At 33.4% G+C, this 20,103-nt stretch overlaps 5 protein-coding genes across 6 annotated transcripts; 3 read left to right on the forward strand and 2 right to left on the reverse strand.

Moving 5' to 3' along the window:
* Positions 1–823: 823 nt before the first annotated feature.
* On the forward strand, positions 824–1,970 carry LOC108557336 (glutathione S-transferase 1-like). Its single transcript, XM_017913818.1, has 3 exons — positions 824–964; positions 1,329–1,532; positions 1,585–1,970. Exons 1-3 carry the CDS (start codon positions 824–826, stop codon positions 1,885–1,887), a joined length of 648 nt encoding a protein of 215 aa, XP_017769307.1. The 3' UTR covers positions 1,888–1,970.
* Positions 1,971–2,246: 276 nt separating this feature from the next.
* LOC108557339 (glutathione S-transferase 1-1-like) lies at positions 2,247–3,795 on the forward strand. Its single transcript, XM_017913824.1, has 3 exons — positions 2,247–2,431; positions 3,167–3,370; positions 3,461–3,795. The coding sequence occupies exons 1-3, from the start codon at positions 2,291–2,293 to the stop codon at positions 3,761–3,763; spliced, it is 648 nt and encodes a 215-aa protein (XP_017769313.1). The 5' UTR covers positions 2,247–2,290; the 3' UTR covers positions 3,764–3,795.
* A 102-nt stretch (positions 3,796–3,897) lies between these two features.
* Positions 3,898–6,095, reverse strand: LOC108557338 (4-coumarate--CoA ligase 1-like). The gene is made up of 6 exons (XM_017913823.1): positions 5,997–6,095; positions 5,797–5,927; positions 5,218–5,744; positions 5,007–5,166; positions 4,666–4,953; positions 3,898–4,533 (listed from the first exon to the last, which is right to left on the reverse strand). The coding sequence occupies exons 1-6, from the start codon at positions 6,004–6,006 to the stop codon at positions 4,018–4,020; spliced, it is 1,632 nt and encodes a 543-aa protein (XP_017769312.1). The 5' UTR covers positions 6,007–6,095; the 3' UTR covers positions 3,898–4,017.
* A 2,106-nt stretch (positions 6,096–8,201) lies between these two features.
* Positions 8,202–10,244, reverse strand: LOC108557334. The gene is made up of 7 exons (XM_017913816.1): positions 9,867–10,244; positions 9,587–9,787; positions 9,226–9,530; positions 9,132–9,150; positions 8,913–9,071; positions 8,602–8,802; positions 8,202–8,550 (listed from the first exon to the last, which is right to left on the reverse strand). The coding sequence occupies exons 1-7, from the start codon at positions 10,005–10,007 to the stop codon at positions 8,254–8,256; spliced, it is 1,323 nt and encodes a 440-aa protein (XP_017769305.1). The 5' UTR covers positions 10,008–10,244; the 3' UTR covers positions 8,202–8,253.
* A 5,200-nt stretch (positions 10,245–15,444) lies between these two features.
* Positions 15,445–18,115, forward strand: LOC108557340 (N-acetylgalactosaminyltransferase 7). Of its 2 annotated transcripts, XR_001890854.1 has the most exons (3): positions 15,445–15,698; positions 16,057–17,942; positions 18,002–18,115. XR_001890854.1 is itself a non-coding variant. In XM_017913825.1 (2 exons), the coding sequence occupies exon 2, from the start codon at positions 16,094–16,096 to the stop codon at positions 17,828–17,830; it is 1,737 nt and encodes a 578-aa protein (XP_017769314.1). In that variant the 5' UTR covers positions 15,445–15,698; positions 16,057–16,093; the 3' UTR covers positions 17,831–18,115. The 2 variants fall into 2 exon arrangements, 1 of the variants encoding a protein (XP_017769314.1); XM_017913825.1 differs by having other exon boundaries at positions 16,057–18,115.
* Positions 18,116–20,103: the final 1,988 nt, after the last annotated feature.

The raw sequence follows: 20,103 nt of genomic DNA on the forward strand, positions 1-20,103 counted from the left end.
GATTGTTTTCTATTCAGAATGGGGGCGGTAATATCGACTTACGCTATAATATTTTGGGGTAATGGTTAAAAAAAGTTCTCCGACCGCTGACTTATAGCATTTTCTTATTTATCATTCCTTTAATGTTGAAAAATACGAGTGGAAAGAAATATATAAATATTGATTGCAATTATACAGTAATACGCATTAAATTTATGTGTTTTTTTTTATAAATTTCAAATATTATTTTGACAATATTCAAGTTACTATTTCTTCGACAACTTCTCCATTTCATTATGCAAACTGATTCAATGTATTATGTACATGTTGAATTGTCTTATTCGATAATTAATTAAGAAATTGCATTGCTAATAATTACAATATTTCTCTTAGTTTCGAGTATGACATCATAATTTGTCAGTATTTATATCTCTATGAGTAATTTGGAAGATAATAACTGATAAATATTTATACACAGGTAATAAATGTGAGTCTGCACAATGCAAAGCATGTATAATGGCTTAACTCGTATGTTTAATATCCCGAATGAAATCATAATGAATCAAAACGAATTGCGTTGTAATTAATTAATATTTGATTGCAGTTTAATGAATGGCCCCGTTTTGAAAATAAATAATTCAGGTGCGATTGTGTGTAACGGATCAGACGTGAACTTCCATAAATACGTGCTGATGTGGATCAGGTGTTTAAGAATCCTGTATTAATTATGAACGAACCCTAATAATCTCATTATTGTGAACTGCTTTGTAATAACCTATGAATAAACTATAGCATCTTCACTATAAAACTGTTGGTCAGTTCTCCTTCGTTGAACAGAAGAAAAATGGTTTTGAAGTTGTACACGACTGTATTGAGTCCACCGTGTCGGTCGGTGCTCATTTGCGAACAGGCTTTGGGCTTGCAGATTGAGCATATCGAGACGAACCTCTTGCAAAGAGAGCAAATGAAACCTGAATTAACTGAGGTTTGTATCAATATATTACTATCAAATATTACATTTTCTTTTACTAGTATCAAAAAATGTATTCTGTTTAAGATCTTAAATAGTTTAAGTTTATCATAAAGTTATACACGATTAGATAATTGCAAACAATTGTCTAGAATTATATACAATATTATATTCAAAGTTAAGGTAAGTCTTAACACAGCATTGGAGTTGAAGTTTATTACCAACTGAACAATTTTATTGTCAAAAATGTAACGCAAAATTTTGTTATATTTGTGCTATTATTACAAATTGCGTAAGTTATGAAAAATCAAATACTTTCTATAATTTAATATACTAGAAATTTGATTTGATAAAGAGATCTAATCTGGAGTTTTTCTAGATAAACCCTCAACACACGATCCCAACGTTGATAGATGACGACGTGGTAATATGGGACAGTCATGCGATTATGTCGTACCTGGTGGAAAAGTACGGTTCCGATCAGGAATCGCTGTATCCCAAGGATCTAGCAGAAAGATCGCTGGTCGACCAGCGACTGCATTTCGATTCCGGATGCGTGTTCACCCTAATCAGGCGAATCGTGGTAAATGATTTTCTACAGAACAAATCCCACGGCTTAAATTTTCATTTCGCAGGAGGCTATGCTGGATAAATCTTCGCTGTCCGCCGACGAGACTTGCAAAGCCCTGGCGCATCGCCATTACAAATTTCTGGATGACTTTCTGATCGATAAAGATTGGGTTTGCGGTGACTCTATTACGATCGCGGATTTCAGTTTGATCCCTTCGATTACAGCGCTGGATGCGTTGGTGCCGATGGGCGACGGCTACGGAAACATCACCTCTTGGCTGCAGAAATTCGACGAGCTCAGTTACAGCGATATTAATAAAAACGGCTTGGAGGAGTTCAAGCGGTTCATGCAGATCGTCTTATCTTGATACAATGAACACATTGCGACGCAATTCTGGAATAGTTTAATTGAGAAAATCACCATCAATTGATTTTTTTTTATCTATTATATTTGCTAGGAAAAATGATTATAATTTGGTTGTTTGTTTGTGTTATATTTAGATGATTAAGTTCAATTATCTACACAGATAACTATTTATTATAAAGAAAAAAAAACTCTATTATGCAAGTCTATTAACTAGTGTAATAACAATAATTAATACATAAACTACACGAAGAACAACAATGACTAAGACTTTTTTTTTTATTTCGTACACGCACGCAGCTGGTTTTATGTTGGATATTTGTATAATCAGTTGGTAAATAAAGTGACCTTATATATAAACACATGACTTGTACGTTCGACTCAGTTCAGATCCGGCTCCGATTGAAATGGCTCCGAAGCTTTACACTACCGACTTAAGTCCTCCTGCAAGAGGAGTCGTACTTACCGAAAAGGCACTGGGTATAAAGTTGGATCATGTTCATCTTGACTTAATGAATGGCGATCACGTTAAGCCAGAATTTATCAAGGTATTATAACAGTTATAATTAAATATTTGTAGCTCATCTTATATTAATAATATTTATTACAATCATTTCATATAAGAGAAATAAACATATATAAATTAAAAAATATATCAGTTAGACCAGTTAAAAGGGAAAAGTTCCTAACTATTCAGTTACAAAACACGCCTTTATTGATGGTAATCATTTAGAAAAATAGAATCTCATATGTACATAAGCATATATTTCTTTTTGAAGGTTTATTATCTTATCTTATATGATTAATAAATATTATTTTATGATTTTTTTCTTGCGATAAACTCCAAACTAATAAATAAGTTAAGAGCGCTGATAGTCACTGTCAGTAATTAAATGTTATTATTATAGTTGTTTATATCAATTTATAATGATCATAGTTTTTAAAATACTTAATAATTTCTTGTAATCTTGTAATAAATAATAAATATGTTATCATTGCAAAACTAAGTTCTATAAATCACATTGATCCAAAGAATCAAAATATTTGATTTATTCTTTGAAAGTATTAGTATATTCACATGCAATTGAATCTATTAATGAATGAATGAAGCAATTGGTTGTAATCATCACCATTTTGTTGCAAATCTAACAAGAAAATATAACGATAGATTTTCATTAAGGATATACCGAAATATATGTGAAGAAGAATTGTTTCGAGTAATGGTTTCGTTCTTAAAACTGTTGTTTTTCATGTTAAAAGTGAATAAACACTGTCTATTGCAGATGAATCCACAACACACAATCCCGACATTAGTTGAAGACGACGGATCCGTAATTTGGGACAGCCACGCCATCATGACGTACCTGGTCGATAAATATGGAAAGGACGATTCACTTTACCCGAAAGACCTAATCAAAAGGGCAGCCGTAGATCAAAGACTGCATTTCGAGAGCGGAAACATGTTTTCCCTGTTGCGGCGGATTGTTGTAAGTGCTTTATACGTGATGCGATTACAACATCAATCGAGTCTCCGCAAACGTAACAATGATTCGAATCTTCAAATATAATTATTACAGATTGGTTTTAAATTGGGTGCAAAATGCGTGGATCCTCATTGCGTCGACTTGGTGAATGAACAGTACGCTTTTCTGGATGCGTTCGTGGATGGTCATAAATGGATGGTCGGTGATGACTTGACCGTCGCTGATTTCAGTTTAATCTCCAGTTTAACGTCGATGGCAACGATCGTTCCAGTCGATGCTAAGTATAAAAATCTTTGGGGTTGGATGAAGAGGTGCGAGGATTTACCGTACTACGAAATTAATAAGAAAGGAACCCAAGATTTTAAAGCTTACTGGACTAAATTCAAAAATGCATAGAAAAATAAATACATTTTCTGTTGTTCCTTAAATTTATTGTCACACGTTGAGAAAATCCTGATGATATATTGACCCAAAGCCTGGGGATTTGATTATAAAGTGAGCACATTTAGTCACAGATAAACACATCCTCGTACAGAAATTCCGCATTTGTACTTTGTACAAATATAATTTCTGTATTTATATTCATTCAATCATACCTATAAAAACTCTTCTACACGTCTATAATCTATTATTATACAGAAACAACACATTTATTTCTTAATTTTCTCTAAAATTTGTTCCCGAATTTTCCTCCTCAACATTTTACCGGTCGGTGTCTTCGGGATATGGTCGACTATGAAAATGCCGGCACGCAACCTTTGCCTTTCGTGAACTCTCTCCGTTACAAACTCATCGAGTTCTGGAGCAGTCACCTTAGCATCTTTGATCAGAGTGATTGCGGCAGCAGGATGGTCGCCATCAATTTCATGCGGAATTCCGAAGACCACCACCTCCGCAACTTCAGGATGTTCCCTGATCACGTTCTCGACAGATGCAGGCACGATATGCCAACTTTGGTACTTGAACATGTCCTTCAGGCGATCGTAAACGTAAAGGCTGCAAGTTTCATCGTAATGTCCGATATCTCCGGTCTTAATGAATCCCTCCTCGTCGAAAATATCGCTATGATCCTGCTTATGGTAGCCGTTCAATATGTGCGGATATTTGACCCGAATCTCTCCAGATTTGTTCGCTGTTAGCAGCTTTCCAGTTTCTGTATCGCAGACCTAAAAAAAACAAATTAACAGCTGATATAAAATGCATAAGTTATCGATCTTTTGATTCACATAAATGTATCTAACTGAAAGTAGAAAATTAGTTGTTTACTATTTGATTTAAAATTGATAAATCTAAATTACCTTAATGGTAATTCCCTTGACGGGACGACCGCAAGAATCCGGATTTTGATTGGACAACTCGCTTTCTTGAGGACAATAAAAAGAGATGCAACCACCGATTTCCGTCATTCCATAAATCGAATTACAGTAGCATCCAGGCAACAGTTTCCTGAAGATCATCATAAGTTCTTTACCGATGGGCCCACCGCCAAGACCCAAATTCGTCAACGACGTTAAATCGTACTCGTGTAAGAATTTGTAGCTGATGATTTTGTGCATGTAAGAATTGGCCATAAAAGCGTGGGTAATCTGAAATGAATAATTTTCAATGTGATATAGTTTAGAGTAAATATGATATTTACTTTGTAATGCTCTATGTAACGTAGGCCAGTTTCAGCTTCGAAACCAGTGCTTAAGATCCTAGTATCACCTCTCTTGAATTGAAGGAAGAATATCATCAATGCGGATATCCAATAGAAAGTTGTGAAGTGAATCATGACTCGTGTGTCGTTAATGTAACAACTGCAATAAGAAACTATTAGTAAAATTTAAGTTGAGTTTTAGTGAACTTACTCGTAGTTCATAGCTGAAGTGTATAAAGAATTGTGACTTAAGCAAATGCCTTTTGGTAAGCCAGTAGTACCGCTGCTGAACAATATCAAGATTGTTTCATTGCAGTCCGTAACATCAATTGGTTTAAAATTTTCCGCATCCTCAGAATCGTTTAGGAATTCCTTGAAAGTATCGTACTTTTCCGAATTACCAAATACTATCACACTGGGCTTGCTCGTGCCTTCTAACGAAGATAAAGTATTTTCCATTAGTTCTACAGAGTTTTCGTGGAGAAATACCATCTTCGGTTCAATGAGATTTACGAGGTGAACGCAATCTCTAACTGGTAAAGTGGGATCCAACGATGATGAAATTGCACCAAGGAATATTCCAGCTGTGTACGCAACGGCGCTATCCAAGGTATTCGGTGTACAATGCACTAACATATCGCCCTTAGTTACGCCACGTTTACGCATCTCGATGGCCACTTTAACTGATTTATCGATGAATGTCGAGAAGGTATCGTAATCGCCGGTCTCTGCAAAAATCTAATTGTCTTACATATTAGTGTTTCAAGTTTACACGTGAGAAATCGAATACCTGGCATATTTTATTTGGGAATTTCTTTGATTGATCGAACATAAACTTTCCAAGTCCACCCTCTATGGCTTTGTAGTCAATCGATGGGCCACTTATGTAATTACCCTTCCTCAAGACTATGTTGCAGGCGTCTTGCATAAACAACAAAAAAAACATGAACGTTCATTTCAATTAAAACTAAACACAATCAGAAATATTACCGTTATTCATTTTAAAGTTTATGCTTCTTCGACTTGAACTTTAGTACTGTTTTCTTCACATCATTAGCAAAGATTTATTAGAAAGAGTGACGCAAAATAAAATCAGTAGGAGATAATATTTATAAACATCGCTTATCAACACGATACCGCAACACATTTTGTAAATAGTTAATTTTTTAGTATCGAAATTCTATTGGTGCCGAGGAGAAATTTTCACAACTGGTATGTTGTTTAACTCTGAAAGGACTTTGTGCTCGTGGCGATGAAAGGGCACTAGCTATGTTCCATCATATCCCGCAAATGCTGCGTGGTCTATGAAAACAAAGTGCATTAAGAGCGAAGCCTCCACTGTGCATGTATGCAATGTGCACATAAACACATGCAAATTTCGTGCCCTCAAAACGGAGGCAAAGAACACATAAACACACTGCATTTGCAAATAGCCGAACATATTAAAAAGAGAATGTACATTGTGCACATACCAAAATTAAAACAAATATTTCTAAAAATTCGGTCCACAACAACTATAAATATAGCACATACAAATACATTTATTGTAGTACAGTTGAAGTGAATCATTAAACTAAGTCTTTCAGTTTAATTTCAACGTTTTATTTATAGTCAAAAATGAAAATAAAATCTAAATATAGCAACATATAGTTTGTCTCGTTTTCCTGTAGGAATAATAATTGATCCAATTTCAAGTCGACGATGCTTTTTTTACTCAATGTTTCCTCTATAGCTTGAAATACAAAATATATACTTGTGTCATTCAAAACAAAGTATATTTTCTTAAACATTGCTATTATATAAGCGTAATTTACTTATCATTTCCGTATCAACAAAACATTACAATTATTAAAAGTTGACATTGATTACGATTAAGTTTTACATACAAAAATGATAGAAAATTACAATTTATTGTATTATTAATCAATATATATATATATATACAGTGGAACCTCGCTTAACGAGAAACTTTTCGAAACATTTCTGCATCATTTTTAAAACTTTTGTTCTAACACATATTATGTGTATTTCACTATTATCTTTCACTATACGAGTAAAAATCTAGAAATTTTGGAACGGATTAAACTCGTTAAGGTTCCTCTGTATATCAAAAACAGAGATGATTTATATGTGATTAATCTATTGGTGTATTCACATTATAACTAAGTTGAAGCCACGTGCAAAAATTGTTACTTATTGTTTGTGATTTAGAGCCGACTATATTTATCTTCAGCTGAACAGGATTTAGCAGGCAGGTGCAACAGGTGATAATACTCAATCGTACGACCGTACAATATAAACACAATCCTCACATCTTTCTTAATATTCTTACATATTGGAAAACGAATTGTTAACTTTCGGTCAGCTTCATTTTGAAATATCGAAAATCTCATAAAGATAAATAATCATAATCCAACTATAATTGGAATATTTGAATATTTATTACAATAGTAATTTGTGCTATTAATAATTTATATTTTTACATTTTTTTTAAATTAACAACACGTTTCATCTAGTGGCCATAAAAAATATATACATACATACATAATTACAAATAAAATAGGTACAAAATAACAAAAATCATTGCTACAGATTTTACATCAATTTTAAGTTATTTTCTTATATAAATAGTTAATGCAATAAAAATTATTTCTCATTTTTGTGTCGACGCAAACCGTAATCGTTTATTGCATAAAATTCCTTTTTACTTTAGACACAATCACCATATTTAAACTGTAAACGATACAATCCCAAAATTATTTAATAGTTTGGACGCAACAAAATCATGTACTTAGTTACATAATTGCGTCTATTTACATGTTAATTTCAATATGAATTTATTTTTTATAATTTGCAAAATTAACATATACATTTAATAATTGTTATTATTAACAATTATATTGTTGAAATATGTTAATAACTTGAATATTTGAATGCGCGACAAAAGTCTTATTTAAACTTAGACTATCATAAGCACTATAAGGTCATGAGAAGTTCAACTCAAAATAAATTATCTGTTTGTTCAGTATTATGGCGCGTGCTTTCATAATTTTATCTATAATATTGAGGGAAATCAATCAAGAAACAAATATATTAACAAATCTTTTTTATTTGTTTTCTATTGAAAATAAATAACATATGTTATTTCCACATAATAATAAAAATCTTTATTAGTCTGTAACCAAAAGGGTTTTTCACCTATATTTCTGCATTAATCGATTAAAAAATATATTTTCAATATATACAATTATGTGCATATTTTGGTAAGAATCGCATCAACATCGTGCAATCCAGTTCTGTTAATATCCATGAACGGCAGCTTCTCGCAACGTTCAATCCAAGAAACAAGATTTTTGTACGACGGATTGTGTGGAACAATCTTGATGAGTGTAGTAATCGAGGAGATTAAACTTAAATCGGCGATAGTCAATGCATTCCCTGCCGCCCATTCTATCCCATCCAAAAACGTGTCCAAAAATTGATACTGTACGTCTGCCAGCTCTATGGTGTCCGGATGAACTGTTTTGCTCTTCCTCATATCCATCTAAGAAATATTCTTAAAATCTTATTAATCGTGAAGTGGTTTTATAATTACCATAGCTCGACGTATTGTTGCAAAAACACAACCGGAATCGAAATGCAATCGCTGATTGATCACTGCTTTTTGAACGTGATCTTTTGGATAGAGCGCATCGTCTTTACCATACTTCTCCACTAGGTACACCATAATTGCGTGACTATCCCAGATTACGGAACCTTCGTCAGTAAGGGTTGGAAGCGTATGTTGAGGATTCATCTTGTTAAATAAGTAGTAAGTTTATTATAAATTAAGTACAATTATCATTACATAAAATGTATTTATTACAATATATTTATAAAATAATTTGGAATCAATATATGAATTACCTTAATGAATTCAGGTGATTTATGTTCGTTACCCATGTAATCGATTTTGTGATAATCGATTGAAATGCCTAAAGCTTTGACGGTCAGTAGGACAGCCCTCGTCGGAGGACTAGCATCGAAGCCATACAATTTCGGAGCCATCTCAGAAGCTTCACTAAACTACAGCAAACTCGATCACTCTTATTTATATTGTGAGATTTTTAGCGCAGACTCGATAACATCAATTATAATTAACTTTCTTTATTAAATTCCGCAGCGTAACAACAAGTTTATGATAAATAATGATACGCGTTCATAAATATTTATGGTTCACTTATTCGACGATAACTTCCTGACCAATTGAACATCGATATCATCTAAACCTTTCTTGTTGACTGCGGCAAATGGTAAAGTTTCGCAACGTTTGATCCAGTTGGTAAGATTAACCAATGATGATGCGTCGTACGGCGCCAATTTCGCCAAAGAAGTGATGGTGGGAAACAGGCTGATGTCTGCTATAGTCATGGTACTGCCGCACATCCAGTCGTTACCTTCCAAGAACTTTTCGCAGAAATCGTACTGCTCTTTAGCCAAATCCAAACATTCTGGGATTATCTTCTGGTGCGCTTTAATCCCCAACTAAAAATAACTAATATACAAGCTGAAGCTTTGGTAATAGTTGTAGGAGCACTTACAACGATTCTCCTTACTAGCGGGAAAATATTTCCAGAATCAAAATGCAATCTCTGGTCAATTTGCGCTCTCTTTACCAAATCTTTTGGATAGAGACTTCCATCTTTTCCATACTTCTCCACTAAATACGCGATTATAGCGTGGCTATCCCAAATAACCGCATCATCGTCAACTAGTGTGGGTATAGTGTGCTGAGGATTGAGCTAAAAACAAAATATTTATCAACACATGTTAGTTGGGTTGCATAATATAATGATTACATAATATTTTAAATGCAAATACCTTTAGAAATTCAGGTGTCCTGTGCTCCCCTTTGTAAAAGTCGATTTGTTTATATTCGTAATTGATGTCCAGCGCCTTTAAAGCCAATAAGACACTCCGCGTAGGTGGACTTATGTCAATTCCATAGAGTATAGGGGCCATCTCGGTACAACGTTACTCGCTCACTAATCGTGTGTGACTATTCTTTTCCGAACGATAAGTTTATATAATAAAGGTCAGCCTTTGTTCACTCATGATAATATGATGCGATAAGATGGTATGTCATTAATATTAAACGAAAGCAAACAAAAAAAAATATTAAAAAATTACTATGTGCTGTTTGGGCAAAGCACTACGCTCATCTAATCGGTAGTTCGTATCCCGTTAGTGCAACTGGAAAGTTTCAAGGTCGACTGGTTTTCAGCTAAACAGAGGAAGAAATTAGTATGCGCGGTTTCGAGTTCGAACGTAAATTGTTAAGTGCATTCTAATTAGACGTTTCTATTGAACATTTGATTAGTATAAAGTAAACAATTTTATATATTCACAACGCAGCGGAATATAATTAAATAATCATTGCAAAACAATCTTTGTTATTTAATTAATAAACTTAATTATCGTACCATGATTCATGGTTTTTAATCAAATTATGGAATAATAATTTATAATTATATATAATATATGAGTTGAAAAATTCATGCATGAAATAGTTTGTAAATTGTTTGAAAATAGATTTTGCACTAGTTACTAATGCTTTACTTCTGAACTAAATTTAACTAAGTTTGTAAATAGTGTAATGTTGTATTCTGTAATAAAAATAATCTTTAGAAGACTTCGTATTGTTAAATTAAATTATTTTTAGATAATAATTTTACATAAATGTAATTGAATTAGTGATAATCGCTAAAATTTTATCTGATTTTTAATAAAAATTATGCTGGTAAACACGTAGCAGACTGTGTTTGTTATTACAAAAACAGGGCATTTAAGTATAAGAAAAATAACTTTAATATCAGTCCTATTTGCGAACATACAAATTGTATTATCTTGTAAGAAGTGACACAAATACACAAATCATAAATATTTACTCTTAATTAACTAATAACACATTAAAATAGTTAATTAAGAGTAAATAACTTTATATATTATTACTAAATGTATTTGCTTTTTATATCAAAGGGAAATATTTTCTCTTCTCTAGTATATTTTAAATGATTATTTAATTAGAAATTTACAATTTTTAATATTTCTAGTACGAATAAGTTTAATATATCGAAAAAGGGTGTCTGGTAAAAGCTATCTGTTGTGGTTGAAAGCCTGGAACTTTTAGCGAAATTAAAAAAGAAATTCAATGCAATATTTTTTAAATTCCAATATCCAGAGAATTTATGGCGAATGGAAAATATCGTAATGAACAGAAAGAGGAGACGTATAAAAAGTAGAACGCGAAGTAACATGAAAATTTATGGAATTTCGTAACTGAATATCCATCCCACTTGGTTGAAAGCACCGAAATATATTTCACCAATATTAGGTACATCTGGATATTGGAATCGTTGGGGAAGTTACAATTTGCCCCAATAACGATTTCCCTTGCTGTACTCGTCCTTTTCATACTCCTCTCTCTGCTCGTTGTAGTCATTGCCATCGTCGTCGCATTTCTTCCTCTTCTTTTTTGCATTCCTGTCGAGGGTGACATTCGACCGACCGTGTGGGACCAAAGGAGAACGCCGATATATTGCTTTCGCTTCCCCCCCAAGTTTGCTTATTGATACTTGCGTCTGAGTGGCCTTTCACGCACGTTTTTGCATCGACGAGGGGCCGATACACGGGACTCAATGGAAATCCTCTAAAGAGCCTCCCCAAAACCGGGGCCGTCAGAATAAAATTCTCGACTAGACAATGACGGATTGCTGCGAAGCAATTTTCGTGTCGCCACGATATAAATTCCATTTGAATTGTTGGCGGAATATGACTGGGGATATTGGTGGATGGCGTGCGCGAGAAAGCTTTTAAATTTTACAAAAGGTTCAGCATTCGTATGGAAAAGGAGATAATAATAATAATAAGAAACCATCCCTTTAGTGACTGAACGGAACCAGCTTAGATCCTCAAAACACATACATATAGTGTATTGAAATAATTTATATTCTAAGTATTGAATGTTGATAAATGTTGTTGTATTATGGACATTACATTCAATGTGACTCCGAAATATTATATAAAATGTACGCAAATTAACAAACTCGCAAAACAGTAACATAATAATACTAATAATAGTATTGTATTATCAACAAACTTTGTACTAAGTCTACATTACATAAAACTTACAATTATAGATAAAATTGTTTTCAATGTAATGCAAAAACACTGATTAAAATAATATAAGTAGAAACTTGCAATTTGACGACAGAAAACATCATTTCATTCTTATATAATTAGAGAAAAAGCTCGTATTAATATTCAAATCTTGGGCATGCAACCAACTATACACAATAATATTTTATATAACTGCAGTGGACACTCACACTGAATATTTTAGTCTTCGAGAAACTACAAACTTACTGAGTAAATTTATAGAAAAAAACAATAGCTTGAATTAATAGAATCCAAATGAATGAAGTGTAATTTACCTTCGAATCAGCATATTATAAATAAAAGTATTCAATATGCAATTACAAATATATTATCAGTATTTTCTTCTTAGGAGAAAGCTTATATTTTCACTTTTCATTTTGTTAGAATTGCAAATTTTTTCACCCTCTGATATTTTTATTTGAATTACGTAAGCGACTGGCGTTTCGCAAACAAGGGTGTTTTTAAAGCAGACAACTTCATTATAAGTACAAGCATTACGTGTAGTGCCTTCCTAAACGCGTACAATGGCACGATTTGATACTACAAGGTCATTAAATGTACAGTTGCAAATGAACTGATGTAATTAATTAGACAATTTAAAGTAAATTATATTTTATTATTGTTTTATTAATGTAATATGAACACCGGTTATGAACATTGATTCACTGAAGCTAATAGTTATTAAATCCAAAAGCTACAGATGGTTTAGCGATTTCCCAAGAAGAGATGACGCCTACGGCGAATTCGACGATTTTCCTGAGACAACGAACGCCGGCCAACGTGAAGGAATGCAGCGTAGAGATTTTGTTCATGAAGAGATTGTAGACTCGCTTAAATAGATGGAAATTGTCATTGATCAAAGCGTTTATGCGTGAAGCCATCTCCCCTTTGAGTCGCAGGAACGATTCGACTAGGCTCAGGACCTCAACTTGTGGGTTTAAAAGGGTCCCCACTGAAGGCTTGCTAATGCTGAATTGTACGTCTGCCCCAGCACGACGCTCCTCTTCCTTCTCATGTTGATCAAATGACGAAGATGACACCTCATTGTTCTCAGCCTCGTACTCATCTAACATAGACAGCAACGATTCGTAATCGATATTATCTGCATTTACCCTAGCAGACTCGCAAAGACTTCCAAGGAACATCTGTTGAGAATACGAATTTAATTATTATTACAATTAATATTAATAATGTTTACTTACCATTAACACAACAATTCTTAGGATTGCCATTTTATATCTTATTCACTTGACGAAAGGCAAATTATGAATGATGGACAAAAGAGCCATGGGTCTTATATACGCAATTTTAGAAAACTTTTACCAGCCCTTAATTAACTATTACCCTAATTGCGTAATTTCTAAACTATATTTTAATGAATCCTTTAAATGACAATTTATTAAAAAGTAAATCACATTATAATCGTCAGGTGTATACTATAATACTAGATGAATTATTTTATTAAAAAAATATCCAAAACTCACTAATATTTTAATCAATTTATGAAAGGCAGAATGAAAAGTATATCATAATGAATGTAGCAATTGTAAAAATGATGTGAACAAGTACATGATTGAGAAATGTGAAATTATGGTAAAATTCATTTGATTTTTATGAAACTTGTTGACCCGTAATACATTGCCTGTGGGCTAAATCCGAAATGAGATAAAATAAAATTGTTTTCCAGACTACACACGAAGGAGGCGAAGAATGGAAGAGGAAGGAAACAGCAGTGACAAATTGAATATAAATGTAAATCCGTGGGGAAAAAATCGGCTCCGGATGGATGGTTTAATCCCATTCGGGAATGACCTATCGATCCGGGCGAACACTAATCGCCTTATGTAAAGACGGATGGGTCGCAGAATGATTAGATTTATGATCGACGTGAGTCGATGAGGATGTGGATTGCGACCTCCATGAGGAAGGACAACAAAATATAAAAGCGTCGAATGGAAAGTTCATCGAGAATCAATTAGGGTGGGTACGTCGTAAAAGTTTCGCGCAATAAAAACTTTACTATCTGCTCCCCATCGACCACTTCCGCACTAATTCTTTTCCTGTCCCGAGGGTTGTTTTCCCCCCACACACCCTCTTTTTCGTTATTGTTGTTCTTGCATTATTATTTATCGATCGCCGTTTAGACTCGGAACGACTTTTAGCGAGGATTATTAAAAAAAAAAGGAGAAGTTAAACAAAGACCATTGTTGCCGAGCGCTTTGCTAGTGGTGCGAAATTAAGAGAGAGAGAAAAAATGAGAGTACAGGCGATGAAAAGCTGTTGTTATTGCGAATGCCAATTTCTAGGATTAGAATGTGTTTTTGCTCGGGGGAAAAGGCTCCAACTACGGCTTGAGAAACGGCTGAAACCCCTGAACATTTTATATCTGTTCATTTCTTTCATTCCATCCCCGTAGTCATTTACTGCCGCCGCCGCCACCGTTGCGTTCACAGCACGGAACGCCGAGCAGAATTTCATGTCCCCGATGAACGCATCCACGAAGCTTCTTGATACGGCCAAAAGGAAACCCATTATAAGTAAACATATTTCCTTTTCATACATTAAATTTACATTCTTCTAGAAATATCTTAAAATATATTTATTTAATTGCACTAATTAATTATATATTTAACAAATTATATATACATGCTGCATTTTTTATGGATATTTTAAGTAATAATCAAAGAAACTACGTAGTTTGTTCAGAATCTTATGAACTTAGGTTCTAAGTTCATTAGATTATCGCATATGAATTTAATGAAACCAATTGATTAACTCAATTTACTAAACCAAACTTTACAGGTAATATTAATGATACAAATATAGTTTCTCTAATTGTATCACGGACAATATTTATATTTTGCCTTCATGTGGCATCCAGTGCCATCTATTTTGCGTATATTACAAATAGTATATCAATAGTTATGCAACCCAATTTGATTTGATAAAGAAGCAAAATTTATTTTTTAAAAAACTTAATCATAAAGAAAATTGTTTGTAACATTTCAAATTTCGTTTATAAAATAATACAATAATAAAGGTATCTTAAAAAATGTAATTAATTACGTATAATCACAAAATTATAGTTGTACAGAAATAATTACATAAATAATAATATTAATATAAATAGATATAAAAATAAATAAAACTGTATGTGATAATATTGTATCATTAATGGCAACAGAACTAAGCTTCCATCTATGTACAAATAGTCGAACATATTGTTATAGGTTAGGCATATTCTGTTAAATGTCCGTCACTTTTTCCTAACCAACATTCGGATTTCCATCTGTACAGTGATGTTAGTGTTTCAAACGGATTGTTGACATGTAAGTGTCAAAACTGCACCAGTTTTCATTACTACCGGTGTACTTCCGTAAACATTACAGTTTCACCCACGAAATACAAGCCAGAATCATAATAAAATCGTATCCAATTGAAATCAGCATCTAATTCAGTGACACGACGAATACATTTCAACCAATTCTTCTACAGGTAAGTCTGCCACCTTGGCATTTGCATTGACACGTTTACTATGCGAAAATATTAGCATTTCTAATAGTTTTTACAATTGTATTGTTACATTAACAATCAGAATTGTACTTTATTCCATTGATATTAATAAAATCTACAATTTATAGCATCAATATTTTCATTATTAATGTCAGTGAATAATAATATTATTAAAAGTGTTTATTGCATATTGAAGCAATATTAAACAACTAGGAAATTGTAAACTGATTGCAAAAATTAGGTGCTTATAGGATAGAATAGTGTTTAATCATTCAATCAGGTAGTTTAAATGCACATAGTATAATAATGAACTAAGTTAATTTGATGTTTTCTGTTTCAGTTCTGTGATGCGTTAGATAACAAAGAATTGTTGAAAGATGATTTTAGCCAGGAAAACTCGATACATCCGGATTGCCGTCGTCCTGTTCATATTACTGCCTATACTATATTTACTGACCACCAAGTCGAGGACTGTTCTCAATGATCTTCCAAGCGCGGCGCACGCTCGAATCAGTCACCGAGAAACCCCGAAACTGGTTGATGGCTTAGGGAATCTGGAAGTGCAAAATGAGAGCGTACGTGCGGGTCCAGGTGAAGAGGGTCAACCGCACCATCTTCGTCAGGAGCAGCAAAACGATGCCGACCAATCTGAATCGGAATACGGGATGAACGTGGCTTGCTCGGATGAAATTAGCTTAGACAGATCTGTTTTAGATACGCGATTGCCCGAATGCAAACATTGGGATTATCCACTGAACTTGCCGACCACCAGCGTGATCATCGTATTTCATAACGAGGGTTGGTCGGTTCTCCTTCGGACCGTCCATTCTGTGATTAACCGTTCGCCAAAGAGTATGCTGAAAGAAATCTTGCTCGTGGACGATTTCAGCGACAAGGAGAATTTGAAAGGGGAATTGGAAACGTACATCGAGAGGTTCAATGGAAAAGTACGTCTGATCAGGAACGTGCAGAGAGAAGGTTTGATTAGGACTCGATCCAGAGGCGCGAAAGAAGCGACAGGAGAAGTTATCGTGTTTTTGGATGCCCATTGTGAAGTCAATAAGAATTGGCTTCCACCTCTTCTAGCGCCGATCTATCGAGATAGTAAAACAATGACTGTGCCCGTTATCGATGGGATTGATCATAAAACATTCGAATATCGACCTGTTTACGGAGACGATAGACATTTCCGTGGGATTTTCGAGTGGGGAATGTTGTATAAAGAGAACGAAGTTCCGCAGAGGGAATTGAATCGCAGAAAGCATAACAGCGAACCGTACAAGAGTCCGACTCATGCTGGTGGTCTGTTCGCTATCAACCGGCAATATTTCTTGGATCTGGGAGCCTATGATGCAGGATTGTTGGTTTGGGGCGGTGAAAACTTTGAATTGTCTTTCAAGATTTGGCAATGCGGTGGCAGCATCGAGTGGGTACCTTGCTCACGTGTCGGCCACGTCTATAGGAGCTTCATGCCGTACAATTTCGGAAAACTTGCTCAAAAGAAGAAAGGACCGTTGATCACAATCAACTATAAACGCGTTATCGAAACTTGGTTCGATGACAAATACAAGGAATATTTTTACACTAGAGAACCGTTGGCCAGGTTCTTGGATATGGGCGATATCTCAGATCAATTGAAGCTGAAGAACAAGTTGCAGTGTAAAAGTTTCCAATGGTACATGGATAACGTTGCCTACGACGTATTGGATAAATATCCGGAACTTCCGCCTAACTTGCATTTCGGCGAGTTGCGATCGGCAGCTGTGGTTAAGTGTTTGGATACTTTGGGTCACGCTCCGCCGTCTCTAATGGCCATACAACATTGTCACGGATTCGGCAATAATCAGTTGATCAGGTTAAATGCGAAAGGTCAATTGGGTGTCGGAGAACGATGCATTGAAGCCGATTCGCAAGGCATCAAATTGGCTTTCTGCAGAATGGGAACGATAGATGGGCCCTGGCAATACGACGAAAGTACGCATACGCTTCTACACAGGGTCCACAAGAAATGCATGGCTTTGCATCCGCAAACCTCTCACCTCAGTTTAATGCCTTGCGATATAAACAATACCTATCAGCAATGGCACTTCAAAGAAATACATCCCAGATGGTAAATTCCAAATGTATACAAGAAGCAATAAAGACAATCAAAATCGAACGTTTAAAGCCGCACTGGATTTGCAACTTTTCAACAAGAGAAATGACGTAATATAAAAGGAAACTAAAGTATGTATAGATGCTAAAATAGATTTTGTAAATATATATCTGATAATATAATTATTTAGGTAAACGTAATTACTGTATATCTATCTATAGACTGCCAAAAATATATGTATGTATTTCTTATCATTTCCACTAGAGAAGCAATAACATATATGTTTACATTGCTCAAAAGTTTGAACTTAATTTTATGATTTTTTAGATCTGTATTTATTTTATTTATACTATAAGTTCTAATACTTCAAAAGATAAATTAAATTTTGTTATTAAATCGTCTCGTATTTATGGATACCGATATTCGTAAAATTAAAAGTTAATGGCTTTTATAAACATTACTCCATTTAATTGTTAAGTTTTTTTTTAACTATATTATACTTGCATATCAATAATTTGATGTGAATACTGAGATCTGAAACAAAATATTTTTGGCCTTTACATTAAAGATAACTAATGAAAAATATATATATACGAATCTAATTTGTTACGTTTTTTTTTTATACTAGCTTTTCTTAATTAAATGTTCTTGCAAAGAAAGTGGTTCAAATAAATTGTATTTTCTATTATCTGTCCATGCGGAATTTAAATTGGTGAAGTGCCTTCATAAACTGTTTCATTATTTTCAAATGGAAACCAATCGTAGTCAAATATTTTGGGTAATATAATTTAGTTGTAAATATTCTATGAAATTCGTTTCCTCACTTTCGGTTTCTTCTGTCAAATGTGAACAATTTTGTTGAACAAATGTTTGGTGTCGGAATCTGTACGAAACATGAATGTCTTGTCAATAAAGAAAATTAAACATTGCTTTTTTTGTATAGATTTATTTATTATTTTGATGAGTTTTTAACAATATACGAAATTGTTCATAAATTTTACAAGTAAAAATGATAATTATTCCAATCAAAAAAGCTTCAAATATAAATAAACAAAAGTCAGAAATTCTATTTCTTTAATAAGTAAAGTATATGTGGTTGCATATATAACAATTTGATAGTAGTATTTAAATTTAAGATTTATTTAACATTGATCCTGCAATTATTTTAATCAATTCAAACTTTTTCAATATTTTAACTTCTTAATTTTGAAGGTAAGGTTTTGATTTACCAGTTTTCATATGATACTAAGAGCATATTTCGAATTGTTTCCTTGTTATATATAATCAGATTAATCTTCTAATCAGATTTGTTGCAGTTCTTACTTCTTCTATCTTAATTGCGAATTACCTGATATTATTAGCTACAAATTGATTGCTTCGAATATTTCGACTGAAAACAATTATTAAATATGATTAAATCCAAATGGTTTTGCTAAAACAAGGGATTCGAAAGTAATGATAATAAATATGTTATTATATAGTGCGGAAAAAAAAAACAATTATCCAATAGTTATAAGCAAATCTTTTCTGCATTCATAAACAAATATTGTGCAAGACTATACCATAAAAATAAGAGATGCATTAAAAATACTATGATGTTTAATTATCAATAATTGGTAATGTTTTATAAATTTATATTGACTGCTTTTTGTTGTATCTGCTGTAAATAAAGATAAATTTCTAAAAACAAATGAACAATTGCATTCACACGTTCGGCATTGTCGAGCAGCAGACAATTTGATCTTTGTTTGTCCTTTGAATAACGACAACGAAAAAAAAAAACAATGTATTCAAATGTATTATTTGTCTTTATGGCGTCCGAGCGCTCGATAAATTTATTCCATTCCTAACATTCCGATTGTCGCACATCAATAGAAACCGCAAAAAGGAGGCGGAATCGATTGTGTCTCATTAAAAGCATTTGCATTGGAAACACATCAATGAATGAAAATCGAAAACATTTATAAATAGATTTATTGCACGCGATAATCGATTTCATTTCCAATTTGTTGCTAGTTAGTTTTGCACAAACATTCTCGAGCCAGATGACAGATGAACGTGAATTGCAATAACATTTCTCGTTTCTCCTCGCGTCATAATTTATTTTTGAATTCATCACTATTTTTATTTATTTTTTTGAAAAACACTTTGTTTGCTTCCCTGTTCTCTCATTAGCTGTTGTTCTTGATGTTTACCGGTTCCACTATTTTCTTTCGTATCTTATACAGTTTTTTCTTCTTCTTCTTCTTCAGTATTTGCTTGAGCAATAAATCGTTTTGGGTCTTTGTGCAT

Source organism: Nicrophorus vespilloides, unplaced genomic scaffold (assembly GCF_001412225.1).
Source record: "Nicrophorus vespilloides isolate i.1.1-1 unplaced genomic scaffold, Nicve_v1.0, whole genome shotgun sequence".
In the NCBI taxonomy this organism is placed as follows: Eukaryota; Metazoa; Arthropoda; class Insecta; order Coleoptera; family Silphidae; genus Nicrophorus; species Nicrophorus vespilloides.

Bases quoted from the DNA above. Each gene is read 5' to 3' on its own strand.
- LOC108557339 (XM_017913824.1), top strand. From the start codon at position 2,291: ATGGCTCCGAAGCTTTACACTACCGACTTAAGTCCTCCTGCAAGAGGA. The intron at 2,432-3,166 runs GTATTATAACAG...TGTCTATTGCAG, and splicing joins TTAAGCCAGAATTTATCAAG to ATGAATCCACAACACACAAT. The intron at 3,371-3,460 runs GTAAGTGCTTTA...TAATTATTACAG, and splicing joins CCCTGTTGCGGCGGATTGTT to ATTGGTTTTAAATTGGGTGC.
- LOC108557334 (XM_017913816.1), bottom strand. From the start codon at position 10,007: ATGGCCCCTATACTCTATGGAATTGACATAAGTCCACCTACGCGGAGT. The intron at 9,531-9,586 runs GTAAGTGCTCCT...AGTTATTTTTAG, and splicing joins CGCTAGTAAGGAGAATCGTT to TTGGGGATTAAAGCGCACCA. The intron at 8,551-8,601 runs GTAATTATAAAA...AATATTTCTTAG, and splicing joins CAACAATACGTCGAGCTATG to ATGGATATGAGGAAGAGCAA.
- LOC108557338 (XM_017913823.1), bottom strand. The intron at 5,745-5,796 runs GTATTCGATTTC...TAAGACAATTAG, and splicing joins TCCCAAATAAAATATGCCAG to ATTTTTGCAGAGACCGGCGA. The intron at 4,534-4,665 runs GTAATTTAGATT...TGTTTTTTTTAG, and splicing joins TCAAGGGAATTACCATTAAG to GTCTGCGATACAGAAACTGG.
- LOC108557336 (XM_017913818.1), top strand. From the start codon at position 824: ATGGTTTTGAAGTTGTACACGACTGTATTGAGTCCACCGTGTCGGTCG. The intron at 965-1,328 runs GTTTGTATCAAT...GAGTTTTTCTAG, and splicing joins TGAAACCTGAATTAACTGAG to ATAAACCCTCAACACACGAT. The intron at 1,533-1,584 runs GTAAATGATTTT...TTCATTTCGCAG, and splicing joins CCCTAATCAGGCGAATCGTG to GAGGCTATGCTGGATAAATC.
- LOC108557340 (XM_017913825.1), top strand. From the start codon at position 16,094: ATGATTTTAGCCAGGAAAACTCGATACATCCGGATTGCCGTCGTCCTG.